The sequence below is a fragment of the Artemia sp. Qi Xiang Cuo genome, chromosome 6, assembly GCF_049724085.1.
Source record: "Artemia sp. Qi Xiang Cuo chromosome 6, ASM4972408v1, whole genome shotgun sequence".
NCBI classification, from domain to species: Eukaryota; Metazoa; Arthropoda; class Branchiopoda; order Anostraca; family Artemiidae; genus Artemia; species Artemia sp. Qi Xiang Cuo.
The window spans coordinates 20598605-20615715 of NC_142799.1; the positions used below are offsets into that span (position 1 = coordinate 20598605).

Genomic DNA, 17111 nt, shown 5'->3' on the forward strand with positions numbered 1-17111 from the left:
GATAGATAAGGATAATAAAACAAATAAAATAGAAAAAGGATAACTCTAGAATAAAATAATATGGGAGGGGCATCATGGCCATCAAGATTAAAATAATAGGTAGCCATCTACCATTTATTTTGCTTATTTTAGGGGTTAATCCCCGTCAGCACCTGCCATCAACTATAAACATGAACCATAATGATGCAAATACCTTATCAAACAGCAAATACAATTTTTATAAAAGTCAATTATAATAAATAATATATTTAACCTGTCACCTAGATCAAATTATAAACAAATAAAGCAACTCTAAAAAAGTAAATATGCTGAAAAAAGATAAAATAATAAAAAAAATTAAATAACAAAAAAAAAAAAAAATAATTTAGGGAATGAACCAAACCAGTAGTCTTAACCAAATTACTTAATAAATTTCTGCTTGTCAACCATGCCAAACAAAACAGAAAACAATGGAGAGATAACTAGTCAGATGTTTGAGAAGGGGCCAACCTAGGTCTGGCCCTAGGTTGTATTGTAGCACCTTCTGGGCTGGGTACAGACTCCTTTCCTTTACGTTTCCTTTCTGCTTTGCCAGGGCTGCTGGTGTCTGCTGACATTGTGGGAAGGAATGAAACTTCTCTATTTTGGTTTTCAACTGACTTTTTTAGGCTACTTATTAGGTTTTCAACTGACTTATTTAGGCTATTTAGGTCAGGGCTGCTGGTATCTGCTGACATTGTGGGAAGGAATGAACCTTCTCTATTTAGGTTTTCAACTGACTTATTTAGGCTACAGACTGCATTTAGAAAAGGTTTTGGTGCTAACTTAGAAAGTAGTTCACAAATAGATGTAATAACCTGAGTTAGATCAGAGATCTGCTTTGCAACACCTTCAAACATGGCCATGTACCTCATGTTGAGTTCCTCAACTGGAGGTTGATTAGGAGTCAGTGGAAGGAAAGAGTCTGTGTGTACTATGGGGATGTGTTCTGTATGTTTAGGAAGTCCTTTCTTCAAGACCTCAGCAGCAGTCCTCATGGGGACATTATTGGTGAAAGAGTAACTTACAATTGCTTTCTTCTCTACAAATACTTGGCACTCCTTAGCATTAGCAGCATGGTTACCATTGCAGTTAGGGCACTTGAGTATCTGATCTTCCTTTACTGTTTCAGATTGGGGGTATTCATCAAGGGTGTGTTGTCCACTACAAAGTAGACATCTTCTGCCTCTGTGGCAATTTGAGGCCGTGTGGCCAAAACCTTGGCAATTGAAGCAATGAAATGCCCGAGGGATAAACAGCTTAACTATATACCTTGCACCCCAAACAGAGATTTTCAGAGGGAACTGAACATCCTGATTAGAGGTGCAAACCACAGGGATATAATTGATGGGCTTGGATTTTTAAAGGCCAATGTCACTTGTTGTATTCTGTCATCAACTTGGACCTTCTTGACAAAATCATACAGATGGGTGACCTCCTCAGATGGGATAAATACAATGCCTTTTCTGTTTCTGATTTAAGCAGGGCTAGAGCTAGGACCAAGCACAAACCTTACCTTACATCCATTTACTGCTATATCTGAAATAGAAAGTACAGCAGCAGCTACTGACTGGTTCACAGCTATTATGATAATGGAGCCACCTGGTCCAAGTCTTTCTAACATTGAACCATAATGGCCCTGCACTCATGATTTTAGAGATGTTGAAACAGTGTTTTAGCAATAACTATTTTACACCCCAATGTCAAATGCCCAGGCCTACTAGTCTTATTTGTACCTTCAATACCTAAAGCCAAAATTTAAAAAACCTAAAGCTCATTTTTGGTTTATTATCGCTCATTTCGTTCTTTTTAGAAGCTATTATATTTTTATTAAAGAAATTCTTTTTAAAAGATATTCTATTTTTACCTAACTAATTCCCGTTCATTTTTATAGACAAGGTATAGACTAACCGCAGGAAATTTTGGATAGTTTTATTCCAGATTTTCTACTTAAGAACAAACATATTGGATTGCAGCTTTAATTTGAGACACAATTTGAAAATTCAATCGAAATGTTATATCAGCTGTAGTTTTTTCAATCGTTTCACAATAATTTGTCAATAGTATTTTCTCTTTGAAATTACGCGGGGACCGATATGGGGCTTTTAAATCTCGCGCTTTGAAAATCTACATAAATTTAGTTCTTCTTTGGTGTTGAAGCCATCCTGACCGCCATTCTGTACACAACCTTGAATGTAGAGCAATGGATGAATCATCAATCCCCATTATATTGAAAGACCTTTTCATGTTATGTTTTATTACCCATTTTAGCGTCTCTAGATCAGAGGTTATCAAACCTTTTTCTCATCCAACACTTTCAAAATTTTGCTGGTTCAAGTGGAACCCCTGCTGACAAGTTTCTACCTTATTCAAGAAGCTCGACAAAAAACTTGAAAATTGGAACTAAGTATGGAAATTTTCGTTGCGGCTGAGTTCCAACCACGAATCAATAGTTTTCAAAAAAGAAAGTGAATTTGATTGGTGAATTAAATGAGTGATTGTCATGTGAGTGGATGTAAAAAAGTAGGGGCCAAAAAAAGTCAAATGTCAAAAAAAGTAGGGTAAAAAAAATGGATTCTATCCAACTTCACTTTTGCGGAATGTCAAAAATAAAAAGAAAAATTGTATATTTTCCTGTCTTGTATTTATTCAAATACTTAAATATTGCACCATTAATTATTATTGTTTTTATATTGCATAGCAATATGATAACAGTTTTAATATTAATAAAATCAAACTTCGATAACGTAACGTAATTTCTATTGAATTGTTTCAAAAGTCTTGTCCGTTTAAATATATTATGTAGCTTATGTAGCTCCATACTTCAATAAATTTTTAACCTACTGTGCGTCGTAAATACTAAACGATAGAGACATTTGTACTCTATACAATAACACTGTTCATTTTTTCCAAATTTTAATGTTTTGCCTCTTTTCAACTTGTTACCATGTGATGTTTTCAGCGGTTTTTGGCCATTTTTTTTTTCTACGAATTCAAATTGAACCAAAACGCTGCCAAAACAGCCCGAAGAATTAACCAAGCATTTGGCTATGATAATGTTAATGAACGCACTGTTCGAAGCTGATTTGCAAAATTTTGTTCCAAAGATTTTAGCCTCGAAGATGAGCCCCGAAGTGGTCGACCTAGAGAAATTCAGGACGAACGGTTGAGAACCCTGGTCGAGACTGACCCATCACAGAAATGCGGGGGATTACGGAAGAACTGGGCGTCAGTTACGTCGTGTTTTTTTTAACGGTTCAAAACGCCTTGGAGAGGGCATAAAGCTTAAAAAGTGCTTGCCCCACGATTTGAATGATCGACAGGAATTGTCACGTTTCGAGGTCTGTTCTTCTTTGCTTTTGTGCCACTAAAAATGTCCTTTTTTGGATCAGATCATCATGTATGATGAAAAATGGATCCTCTGCGACAACAAACGTTCAGGACAGTGGTTGGACACTGATGAGCGACCAGGATATTCCTGAAGGCTATAACTCATCAAGAAAAAACCTTGGACCAAACCATTCTGCAACTGGACCAAACCATTACAGCAGAGTTATGAGTTAGGAAACCTACAAAATATACCAAAAATTTTATCAGAAGCAGGCAGTACTGTTCTACAGAAGAGTTATGATCCTGCCTCACAAGAATGCCCGTTTGCACGTTTCACCGTCCAAAAAATAAACGAATTGAGTGTCAAAGTTTTAACTCTCTTCTTCTCTCTTCTAGCACTATCATATTCCTTAGACCTCTCGCCAACCGACTACCATGTTTTCCTGTGCTTCGATAACTTTCTCACTTCGCCAATCTAGACGAGGCAAAAGAGGCCTTCGTTGACTTTGATTGAATCCCAAGCAGGCCATTTTAATACCAAATGAATTGATTGGCTTTCGTTAAATTGGTAAACATGCAGTGAATCAAATGGTGTTATTTCAATTAAATTGAAGAAGTAACCAGTGAGATATTATAGTTTGAAGAAGCCTCATAAAATCAGACAGAACTTTTGAAATAACCTTACAATAGGGCCGTTTTTTAGCACTAAGATCTTACATCTAAGATCTTTCATCTTTCTGCAAAGATTATCGTTTTTTCAACTCATCTTTGTTCTAAGATCTTACAGCTCGCTGATGTTAGCAAAATACGTGAAAGACGCCACCTTTCTGCCATATAGGACAATGATGAGAGAATTTTGATGATCTACTCATCTTTGTTCTCAGACCACTGATCAGAGCAGAATGATGAAAGACGTTTACATAAAAACGACCAAAGATGTAAGAGCTTAGTTCAAAGAGTTCACTTTTAAGCGTTTTCTGACAAAAGATTTAAGATCTTAGAAAATTGATGAGTGAAAAAACGGCCCTAATGACAACCACAAATTATCAATATTTGGCGTCATTTTTGTTATGAAAAATACAAATCTCCCCATTCTGTAATATTCAATCTGCTTCCTTTTTTTCTCAATTTTTAAAGAATCTAAAACTTTTTCCCACTAGATGTAAGGAGGGATAGGCTATCGAAAGCTCTCAGGGAATTCCCACGAGTCCAGAGTATTCCTTGTGTATTTCTGCCTGCTGCCAAAATATTTCATATCCTCTTTTGAATTTCACTTTCGGATCCTTATTATTTCTAAACTTGAATAGATCCTCTTGTTGTACCAAATTATCCCCTTCCCTTTCATCAAATGGATTTATGATCCATGGACATAATTCTATCGTCAGAATATCTTCAAGTCTGATTTTCAAGTCATTATGCAGGGCAATAAAATGCTGAATGTATGTCTGAACATCCTCATCAAGGAATTCTAGCTGTGAAAAATTTGCGAACAGGCAAGATTAGTGCCGAAAAGTATTTTGCTACATATAGCCTATATATTTCAATTTTCCAAGAAAAACTGAAATTTCAACCTTTGTTTATAATTTTTTTTACTTGTGGCTACCTTTTTTTTGTATCAATCAAATACATGATGTCTACTTTCAAATTAATCAGATTTTCTTATAAATCTGGATATTTACTTTCCAGAAACTTCAAAATTGATTTAAAAACCAAGTAAAGTGTTTTAAACATGCACCTTTCGACAAACAGCAAGTCTTCAACGATTTAGTTCTTCACTATCTACACCATATGAACTTTCGTGGAACCCTGCTTACAGATTGCAAACCCCCTATTTTTTGGTCACGCGGACATAAATCCCCATTGAATCTCTCATGGACCTTTGAGGTTCTACATGGACCACTTTGGAAATCACTACTCTAGATAAACGCATCTGTATGTTATTTAGGATATGAGCTATATCTTGTTGCGTTAAAAAAAAAAACAACTTTCGAATGTGACGAATTAATACAATCAAATTTTTTTCAATATTTGCCTTCGTTAATAAGTTCTATCGGCTCTGTCTACATCTTCATTTTGTGTCGAGTTGATATATAAAAAAAAGAGAGTTTATTGCATCACGAATTGATACAACCAAGTTTTCAAAGATTTGATGCTATAATAAGCACCTAGACCGGACATTGCCCTTTTCTTTTTGAAAGAAAATACTTCCAAATATATTAAATCAGCATTAAAAAGCGAACGCTTCTGATGTACATCTTCTTATCAAAATTCCATCTTTTAGAGTTAAGACTTCTATAAAAAAAACAATCAGGTACAGTTAATGTTAAGTGTTAATTTTTCGGCTTTCATTAATGGCTTGAGAATGTATAACGAAATAAAATTTTAGAATTAAATTTCATAGCACTTGATGTTAATACCAGAGCACTTGAGTTAAGACATGGCAGAATTTTACTTACCAGTGGCTCTTATAAGGTCATGCTCATTGGGTATGCATTGATCGGCCCATCTCTGTGCAATTTTGGCTAGTTCGTCATCCCACTCCTGAAAATGTTCAAGTATATAAGGAAACATTCACTTCTTTGGGCTACATGTTTTGGTCTCAGGGATAGAAACGGTAAAAGAGCACAAGTCTCACGATAGTGCAAATACAGTACCGGGACAGTAGAATGAATCTGTTGAGGTAGTTGACTGAAGTACCCAAGGATGCATTCAATGTGCTGGACAATTCTGCAATCCGGGTTATACAAAACGGCTACAAAAAGGTTATTTATTTGACAGTTCAAGTTCTTTGTACAGCACACCTCGGCATTGATTATTAAAACAGTTACAGAACATATGTCATAAAAACGAACAAACTAAAGAAAATCAAAGAAGAAAAGCGAAATATTAGTTTGTGGAATTGTTCATCTAGACCCCATTAAAATTATTCCGAACCCGTGCCCGCTATATCCCATTGACACTTGGATAATTTTTTTTTATTAGTTTCTGTATACTTCACACTTTTAGGGATTTGATCATCCATGCTCCCAGAAAAGTTTTCCGTAAAAAAAAAAAACTATTGTGTATGGTGGTAATTTTTTTTTAATTTCTATTATTTTTACCTATTCAAAGGCATCGACTTGACAATTTACACTGGACATTTTCCGGCCTCCATACATCCTTTAGAGTACCAAAAATTTTAAGACTGCAAAATTTATCATTCCAGAAAAAAATGTAAAGCTCTTTTGGGTAGAATTACTTATTTTCAAACCTTCCCTCTCCTCTGGAGATTTGATGCTGTTACTCTCTTCTGAACGGCAAAATTTTTTCTCTTTCTCACAGTCAAGCGATCTCTTATTTTTCTTTTTCTTTTGTCGTCATCGATTTTTATTGTCATTAAATTTATGAGCAATACCCTATTGCGGTATTTTCAACTATGTCTGTTCTATTTTATACTTGAGACCAAACTAGCTTTATGGCCACAACCAATACAAGACCAAATATTATTTCAATTTTGATTCTTTATCGCGAGAAAGATAGTAAGTAATTTCTAACAAGTAATAAAAAAAAGAATTTACATAGCTCTAAAACTAGAAGTGTTTTTTTTCATTTTACATAATCTTGCCAACTTTTTCTGGTGACTAATTCTCTTTTTATGGTCATTTGGCACATAAAAAGAACACTAGATGTCTGTTCGTGGTTTAAACTCATGTACTACTTTTGGGTTTTACTCCCTCGTAAAAACTCAACATCATCATGAAGAATTATTTCTTGAATGACTGCTGCACTTTGTTTGAAAAAGATTTTTTTTTCCCCTTTCCTCAAATTGAAATCGTTTGTTTTGCTGCAATGCGACATGATAAGTAGAGTGTTGTTGTTATCTTTCAGTACAACGTATGCACTTATGTGTCAACGGAAATCGAAGAAAGTGATCATTCCAGAATAGAGAAACAGAGAATTGAGTTCCAAAAATTGTTGTGACTCAAAAACCTTTTGAAGCTTCACGCCTGGCTTGAAGCTTTACGTAAAAAGACCAATCTTGTTCACCGCTCCTTTTACTAGCTTAATACAGTAAAAAGCAAGACCATAAGGCTGTTTTAAGCATGTGGTCATGCTCTTAAGAAAGTTGGGTTATTTATCTCTCCAGGAATAAGGAATGGGACTGGCGTACAAAATCACTGTCACAGAAAAAAAAAAAAAATACAATGAAATTAAAGCCTACTTTACAGAAGCGTAGAACACCAATCTATCTTTTTCTCTATGATATCAGTAAATACAGCCAATTGCAACATAAGCCTTTAAACTTTATATTTTTAATTGTACCTTTAAATCTATTATAATATACTTATCAATATCATATTATAATGTATTATGCTATATGACTATAATATATATCATATAAAACATACTACATAGCCTATTATTTGTGTGGTTTATAATATTACTATATTATATTGTGGCTTTGTAGTATGTATTTGTTATATTTTTGTATTATATTAAACTTTATACTTTATATATTTATTGGACGTGGTTAAAATCTGTTATTTGCCACATTCACTAAAAAGGTGACGTTTGGATATGGTTCACTACACAAATTTTAACTAATTATGATTAATTATTTGTTAATATATTTTCCAGGACATCGTATAATACAAAATTAAAAATAATATAACTTACTATAAGTGCAGAACAGACCTCAATGTTAGCCTCTCTTATGGGTTATTAAATAATTAAAAAAACAGTTTTTTTTAACTGAAAGTAAGGAGCGACATTAAAACTTAAAACGAATAGAAATTATTCCACGTTTGAAAGGGGCTGTCCCCTCCTCAACGCCTCACTCTTTATGCTGAAGTTTTTATTGGTTTAAAAAGTAGAGTTACGACAAAGAGTCAAGCTTTAGCGCAAAGGGCGAGGCGTTGAGGAGGGGACAGTCCCTTTCATATATGTAATAATTAAAATAATTCGTTGTAAGTTTTAATGTCGTTCCTTACTTTAAGTTTAAAAACTTGTTTGTTTTTTTTATTTAATTTTTGAACGTCTTTCAACTAATGCAGGTTCGAATTTGACTCACCGTACATGAAAAATTAAAGCTAAACTTGCATATTAATTTTGGCAGATTTATTCTGTAGGATATATGAAGGGTTGCCCCCTCCTCAATACCTTGCTCTTTATGCTAAAGCTGTTAGCACTTTAAAAAAAGCTTCCTATTCCAATTAAATGGTCCCTTCTGTTTCAGTAGCCGCTCTAAAAAAATTGGGACAAATAGTCAAAATTTAGCGTAAAGAGCAAGGTATTGAGGAGGGTTAACCCTTCACATATGAAAAAAAATATGTTCGTTTTCCAAATAATGCTGGTAAATTGGCTCATCCTCTATGAACTATTCCCCTCCCCCTCACGGAAAAATTCTCCCTAGAAATTTCATCCAACGTAAAGTGCACTCCCCCCCCCCGTCAAATTACATCCAGACATTTACATCCTCGCTGAGAATCCCCATACCTGTAAAATTGTTTGCGGGCGATTCAGCCTGAAAGATTCTCCTTAGTATCCTGTCATTTGAATAGGCTAAGGCTTTAATCTCTAATTGGTTTCTCGATCACTCCAGAAATGCCCCCTTCCGTGAAAATTATTTCCCAGAAATAAAACACTCTGAAAATAACCTCCGGATAATTCACCCGGAACATCTCCACATGAAAAATTTGTCAAAGAGAACGTAAGACAATTAAAAAGAATTTTGTATAGCAATTCTGTCAAATACTTCCCAATAATAAATATTTACATCGACAATTGACAAATTTAATAATTTACTGGCCTCTCCCCACAGAATGTGGGGGGTCATTTTACACCTAAAGTTATAGTTATTCGATCTTTCAACTATACTGAACAAAATAACTATCTCAAAATTTGATCAGATAACTTTGGGGAAAAAATGGGCGTGGGAGGGGGCCCAATCGCCCTCTGACCTTTTTGGTCATTTATAAGGGGCACTATAACTTTTGATTTCCGGTCGAATGCACCCTCTTCTGATCTTCTAAAACCATTATTTCAAAACGATCATCCCTGAAAAAAAAGAGAAAAACAAAAAACAAAAAAAAACACACATCTGTGATCTGTTTTCTGTCAAAAATAGCAAAATTCCTCATTTTTGTATGTAAGAGCTTGAAACTTTTACAGTACAATTCTATGGTACGATGAATATGATGGCGCGATTTTCATTAAGATTCTCTGAATTTTAGGGGGCGTTTCCCCCCTATTTAAAAAATCAGGCACATTTTCTGAGGCTCGTGACTTTTGATGTGTAACACTAAACCTGATGAATCTTATATATTTGTCATCAGCATAATAAGCTGATTCTTTTGATGTATATATTAATATTAAAATTCGGTTTTTGAGAGTTTCGGTTACTATTGAGCCGACTCGCTCCTTACATACCGTTCATTACCACGGAATATTTGATAAGTACTCTAGGCACTAATATATCGTTTTCTGTCATTGTAAGCTACAGGTAATAACGATTATATGACTATTAGTGATCAGTTTTGGAATACATCCTTAGAAGCTGGAAAAATCACAAACCTCATAGGCACACATGCTGAAAAATTAATGATAATTAATAGATAAGAGACATAGATACGGTTCTATGGTATAAGAATATCATTTTAGGTGTTGTAAATAAAAACAAAGCTATATAGTCTATTATCTCTCCATCTCTCTTTTTCAAAAATCGGGCGGAGGTTACTTGAGATCCATATTTTCGATAAACTCGAAGAAGGCATTGGTACCAGAAAAATTACTCAATATTTTTCTAAAGGTCTCGGATTCATTTTGGGAGCCAAATAGGGTGTTTTTCTCATGGGCCTGATTATGTGGCCAATTTGACCACAAGTGGGTGTTGAATATCCACTGTGGCCTATTTTGTCATACTCGTGACTCTATTGAACTTGGTGCACAAAACATCAAAGAAATTCAGTGAAAGCCTCTACTAAATCCTCAACTTTCAATGCAATTAAAGAGGTTATGCATTTTCTTTTCTTTTGTAAACCTGGGCATACAGAAACAGAAGAAATTGGATCAAAAACTGATTCCTTGATTTATTTTTGTGAGTAACCTACGCAAGTGTCACCTTTGCATAATAAAAACCAAAACTAAACAATTACTTGAGTTTTCCCTCTTCAGCAAAAAAGGAACAGCACCATGTACTTGATTGAAGAAAAGCCTTGAGGTTATTTTTTAAGAAGCAGCACCTTGAGGCTCAAAAATTATTTGGCTAAATGTATCGAAGTCTAAAACAGAAATAAAAAGTAAAACAAAGTTGCAAGTAGTTACCAAAGCCTAATATTGTTTAAAACACAAAAACTACCGGTTTAGAACTTGTTAAATAGTAGCTTAACAAATGGGGGGAGGGGCTAGGGGGTTAAGACTTTCCTGACATGCAGATTAATTTCAAAAATTTTCAGTTATAATATCATTCTTGATAATCCTATTGAGTTTTGATTGCATTGTTGGGTTTTCTTGGGCTGAGAAACCTCTTCCTAACGAAGCTATATATTGTGTTTTTTTTTTAAGGGTATGGAACTTGGGATTGCTGGGATGGATGGACTGAAATGCAGGAACAATTTGTGCCGCTGCGTTCGTATCAGGCCGCTTGATGTTGCAGTGTGTTGTTAGCAGTTTTTACTTTTGTCTTTTAGATATGATTCAATGTTCACAAATTAAACTGTATAAGCTTGAGCTGTTTCTATAAATTCAAAATAAAAATTGTGGATTTTTTTTTGGATTTCAATGCCCATCGTTTTCTAGGAAACAATTATAATCTGTGTTTTGTTATTCATTAAAAATTGTTTGTAATATTTATTTAAAAAAAAAGAATTTTAACAGCTGAAAATAGTTAAAATTGGATTCTAACGAATTCCCTTATTACAATTCCCTAAACATCATTGAATTTGCAACTTGATGAGAAACAAAAATATCGGATTTATAAATCTGAATTGAAATTTCAATTTGTTTTTCTGAATTACCTGTAAAATCATCATATTTGGTGATGATTAGTTAACTGTGGCAACCCTGATGAAAACATAGCGAATGTAAGCCATATCTCATTCCCATGGCAATCACAAGGAGATATTGACTGATTAAAATGAAAGTATGCAAAAACCTTGGTATTCTAAAAAAGCTCAAACATATTTTTCTTGGACCAATTCTGAGAATCCTATGTCACAGTTTGATTCATTCTCATGTTTCTTAGTCAAGGCTGTACCCAGGATTTTTTTCGGAGGGGGGTTTTACTAAAAAAAAAAATTCGGGGAGAGATTTACACAATAAAAACTAAAAAAAAGCATAGAAAATTTGTTTATATCCATTTTTCAAAACGAGCAGAAATTAAAATTAGTTGGGCTCAAAACCCCTACGCCTTCCCAAGGCCAGAACAAAATTTGTAGTTTACTGAAAAAGATATAAATGTTTTTACTTTTATAACTTAATAAATCAAATAATATTAGTATTTTGATTACTAAATATTAGTATATGTATATTAAACTGACAATGCACATTCTTTTGTATTTTTTTCAGTAAAGGGCAAATTATGTTCTGGCCTTGGGAAGGCATAGGGGTTTTGAGCCCAACTTATGTTAATTTCTGCTCGTTTTGAGTTTGACTCGGTTATTTATTTTAATTTCTGTTCGTTTTGGGTTTCATTTATTTATTGATGCTGATTTGTGGTAGTTTCACGCTTGGTAGATTATTTTATTTTATTTTTGCTCTGTTTTGTTTAATGGAGTTCTTTACTTTTCTTTGAAAAGCTTATTTTGTGGAAAAAGTTTTTTTTTAATTAATTCCTGTTCTTTCTATATTGACATAGTCTTTTCAGGGAAAAAGAATATAATGCTTTAAATTTTTTTTTCTTAAGAATTTATAGTTTGGCCTGCTATTTGTATGCTGGAGAAAATTTTTCAGGAATTTTTAATAACATACACTCTTTTAAAAATCTAGACACAAATAGCAGTGTTTAATTTAGTTTCATACCTCCCTAATCGACCTGAAATTGAAAACTTTTTGATTTGGTTAAATTTTAAGAGTAGAAGCAGCCCCGACAGTCTGAATATAATACCCTCAGTCGTTTTTGGGATACTGCTGAGATGCCTTATTGGGGATTAGCATTAACACAGCGCATTTTGATTTAATCTTAAGGCAACATTTAGTTTTTAAACATAATGGACAAATGGGAGGGTGGGTGTGAGAGGGAGATTAGTTGCCCTCCAATCACTTTCGACTATTAAGAAGGGCATCAGCCCTTTCTATTCTCAATCGAATGATCCCTTTTCGAAATTTCCACGACAACTCCCTCGATACGAAGTGCCCTGGTCTAAACAACAACAACAACAAAAATAACACTTTATACCCACATCGATCTTTACTATAAAAATCTCAAGCCTTCCAATCACTTTCAACTATTAAAAAGGGCACTATGCCTTTCGATTTCAAATCGAACGAGTCCTTTTTGAAACGAAAACGCTTTCTATTAACACCTTATATGCCCCCAGGGCAAAAACTACAACCCTTAACCTAAGGTCTGTTACGGTGGTTGTCATCCTCAAAGACCTAATTTCCAGAACTTTCAACTACGTTAAACAAAATAGCTATCTAAAAATTTTGATTAGATGTGTTTGGGGAAATGGAGGGATTGAGAAGAGGGTAGTCACTCTCCAATCACTTTCAACTATAAAAATGACGCTAGCCCTTTCAATTTCCAATCAAATGAGCCCTTTTGAAGTTTCTACGACAATAATTTCAATAAAAAGTCTAATATGCCCCTAGGGCATAACTCACAACCCTTACCCTGAGGTCTAAGGGGGGTGTCATTCTCAAAGGCCTAATTTCCAGAACTTTCTACTACGTTGAACAAAATCGCTATCTGAAAATTTTGATCGGATGTGTTTGGAGGAATTGTGGGTGTGAGAGGGGGGTTAGGTACCCTGTAAAATTGGATTTTTACCAAGGCAGTATCCAGGGAGGGGTTAGGGGGTTTGAATCCCCCCCCCCTGCACAATGCTTTCCCACCTTGTAAAAAACATAACAAAAAGGAATATAAACGATTTTTTTTGTTGTTTTTTATGTCCCCCCCAGAAAAAAATCCTGGATAGTCTACGGCCCTGATTTTTAGCAAGATAAATAGAAATGAGTCCACAAACATAGAAAAAGCAAACACCCCAGCAAATTCTGACACTATAAAATTTAAAATGCTCTCAGCATACAAGCCCTTAACAAATACAACTATAAAAGATGCCTTGGATGTTAATCTACCAGATATGATAAAGCAACATTGGCCTATATCAAAACATAAACAAGAACTAATTTGAAAGATTAAATAAAACTTATTAACCAAGAAGTAAAGGACGATTCCAAGGTTAAAACCAATAAAACAAAACCAAATAACAATAATAACATAACCAAAATAAATTTTTTTAATCCAAAAATAAAAATTTTAACATAACCAAAATAAAGTTTGATTCAGCTGATAGAAGAGCTTTAGCAAAATCTCATGCTTGTCTGTAGGTAGTCTCTGTAGGTAGTCTCTGTAGTGTATGTCTCTGTAGGTAGTAAATTACTTAGTAATATGATACTTTTTAGGCTGAGAAATGCCGTAGACAAAGTTTTAAGAGAAGAACAGTGCGGTTTTAGAAAAGGTAGAGAATGTGTTGACCTAATTTTCGCTCTTAGGTTAATAATTGAGAAGTGCATGAGATTTCAAACACCTTTGGTCCTCAGTTTTGTAGATTATGAGCAAGCTTTTGGGTTTGCTGATAGAAGAGCCTTAGTGAACGTTTTATTCTTGTATAGTATACCAGACAAATGCATTAAAGTGAATAGTGATATGTACGAGAATAATACTACTGCAGTTAAGGTAAGAAATGAGGTTAGAAGCTGGTTTTGTATTAAATCAGGAGTTAAACAAGGTTGCATTCTATCCCGATTTATATGGATCAGTTTGATGGACTTTGTTTTAAGGAGCACAGCAAAGGTAATGGGAGAAAACAAAATTGAATGGGGAAGTAAAACTTTCCTGGACAATGATTTAAGCATCCTTGATGAAAGTGAATGAACTTTTAGAGGTTTTGCAAATTCAGGGCACAAGAATAGGTTTGAAAATTAACTTTAAGAAGACTAAGTCCCCTATGCTAGGAATAAGTGAAGATGAAAAGGTGATGTTGGGTAACAAGAAGATCAATCAAGTGAACAATTTCACTTACCTAGGTAGTATCATTACTAAAGATGGTGGATGTAGCGAAGATGTTGAAAGTAGACTATGGGTGTTTTTCACAGTTAAATTTTTTTTGGGAAAATAGGAAGATAAGTCTGCAAACCAAGATTCAAATATTTGACTGTCTAGGGCCTCCTTAAGGGTATTGAATTAAGGCTTTCAAAGATTTATAGGGGGATTTTAAAACCTGATTCACGGCTAAGGGTATTAAATTGGAACTTTCCGGAAATAACGATTACCTTGATCAAGAACCCATCCTTTCAATCCCATGAGCGAGGGATTGAGATGGTGTGCCAGGCCATGTGAGGTTGTGGTTTCTCTACAATATCCTTATACCCTTCAACATGACACTAGAACTGTTAATTTTTGATCAGATGAATTACTCCCGAAGGTTCTACGATAATCCATTGTGTGCAACGTTTTTTCTGCTTCCAACCACTACGAACTTAATAAGTAATGACTGAATATTATTTTTCATTAGTGCCTGGCAGTCCCGACTGCAAATTTAGACAGCCCTTGTTACTTTTTGACAGATCCTCCGAGAAATCCTCCGAGAACTTGCTATTGCAGAATCAACTCGTGATGGAATAGCGAATAAATCAAATTACTATATCTTGGACATGCGGCTATGCTATTTCTTTTCAAACCAATTGCATTTCTTTTCAAACGTTGCATTTAAATTAGTGCAATTCATAACTTATCCAAAAATATGGTAATGATCAAGGAAAAGAAAGCTGATCCTTCTTACGCTAATGATTTTTATTGTTTTAAAAAACAAAGTTGTGAGACAGAGTCAAACTTTAGCGTAAAGAGCGAGGCGTTGAGGAGGGGACAGCCTCTTTCATATACGGAATAATTTCTGTCCGTTTTAAGTTTTAATGGCGCTCCTTACTTTCAGTTAAAAAAAAACTTTATTTTCTTAATTTCTGAACGTTTTTGAATTAATCCAGCTTTGATCCTGGGTCAACGCACCCTACATGAATAATAAAAACGAAATTTGCATATTAATTTTCTTCTTTTTGGCTAAATGGCTTTCTCGAAAGTTTGTCCTGACGTAACTTACGAATTAACTTACGTAACGAACTTCTATTTTCGTATATTTTTATTATGTATATTAAGGAGTTCGCCCACTAGTCAATACCTCAATCTTTACGCTAAAGCTCAAATTTTGTTCGAATCACAAACCTCTTAATCACAAAGGCCGGTTAATTAGAATAGATAGCCTTTTTTGAAAGTACTAAAAAAGACTTTAGTGTAAAGAGCGAGGTATTGACTAGGGGCCAAACCCCCTCACATACGTAATAATTTCTGTTCATTTTAAGTTGATCAAAAGAAGCTTGTTTTTTTTTAATTTTTGATCGTTTTTTAAATAATGTTGGGAAATCCGGCGCCCCTTTCATAAAAATGTCCCTCCCCCCAAGGAAACATCCTCCATGGAAGGATCCTCCCCCGTAATCCCAACTCTGACCCTCCCACCAGAAAAAAATCCCTCCTGAAAACGTCCGTATACTTCCCAATAACCAATACTATGTGTAAACACTGGGCAAAGTTTATAACTTGCAGCCCTTCCCCCGGGAACTGCCGGGGATTAAGTCATCCTCAAAGACATATTTTTTAGATTTTCAACTATGCTGAACAAAATGGCTATCTCAAAATTTTTATTCGGTGACTTTGGGAAAAAATTGAGCGTGGGAGAGGACCAAGTTGCCCTCCAATTTTTTTTGGTCACTTAAAAAGGCCACTAGAACTTTTGATTTTCGTTCAAATGAGCCCTATTACGATATTCTAGGACTAATGGATCGATATGATCTCCCCTGGGGAAAAAAAAAACAAACAAATAAACATGCATCCGTGATCTTTCTTTTGGCAAAAATACAAAGTTCCACATTTTTGCAGATAGAAGCTTGAAACTTCTATAGTCCGATTCTTTGATACGCTCAATCTGATGGTTTAACTTTCATTAAGATTCTGTTATTTTAGAGGATGTTTCCCCTTTTTTCTAAAATAAGGCAAATTTGTTCAGGCTCTTAACTTTTGACGGGCAAGTTTAAACTTGATGAAACTTATATATTTGAAATCAGGATAAAAATCGAATTCTTTAGATGTATCTACTGATAGCAAAATTCCGTTTGTTGGAGTTTCGGTTACTATTGAGTCAATTCGCTCCTTATTTACAGTTTGTTACCATGAACTGTTTGAATAAATCGATACCATTAACGATTTCTGATATTCTGCATGTAAAATGTCAAAATTCCAGTCAAAAACTTGGAATGTTCCTACAGATTTGATCGAGAGCACAAGGAAATGCTAAGACCCTGAAAAGGCAGCTAGCTATGACGAAGGAGCATTGCCTTTTTCACAGCCCTATCAGCTCCTAATTACGTAATTACGTCACGGTCACAGGATTTGAATAGGTGCATCGCGGTCCTATTAGCTATTAAATTAAAAAAAAAACAATTTTTTTTTAACTGAAAGTAATGAGCGACACTAAAACTCAAAACAAACAGAAATTATTCCTTATATGAAAGGG

The 17111-nt window shown here is 34.5% G+C and overlaps 1 protein-coding gene across 1 annotated transcript in view; it reads right to left on the reverse strand.

Annotated features, from left to right (window-relative positions):
* Positions 1 to 17111, reverse strand: part of LOC148950968 (uncharacterized) — a 232888-nt gene that overhangs the window by 89193 nt on the left and 126584 nt on the right. Inside the window, exon 4 of the mRNA XM_089090078.1 lies at positions 5805 to 5889. Within this exon, the coding sequence (XP_088946204.1) occupies positions 5805 to 5889 (85 nt within the window). The remainder of the gene's footprint in view (positions 1 to 5804; positions 5890 to 17111) is intronic.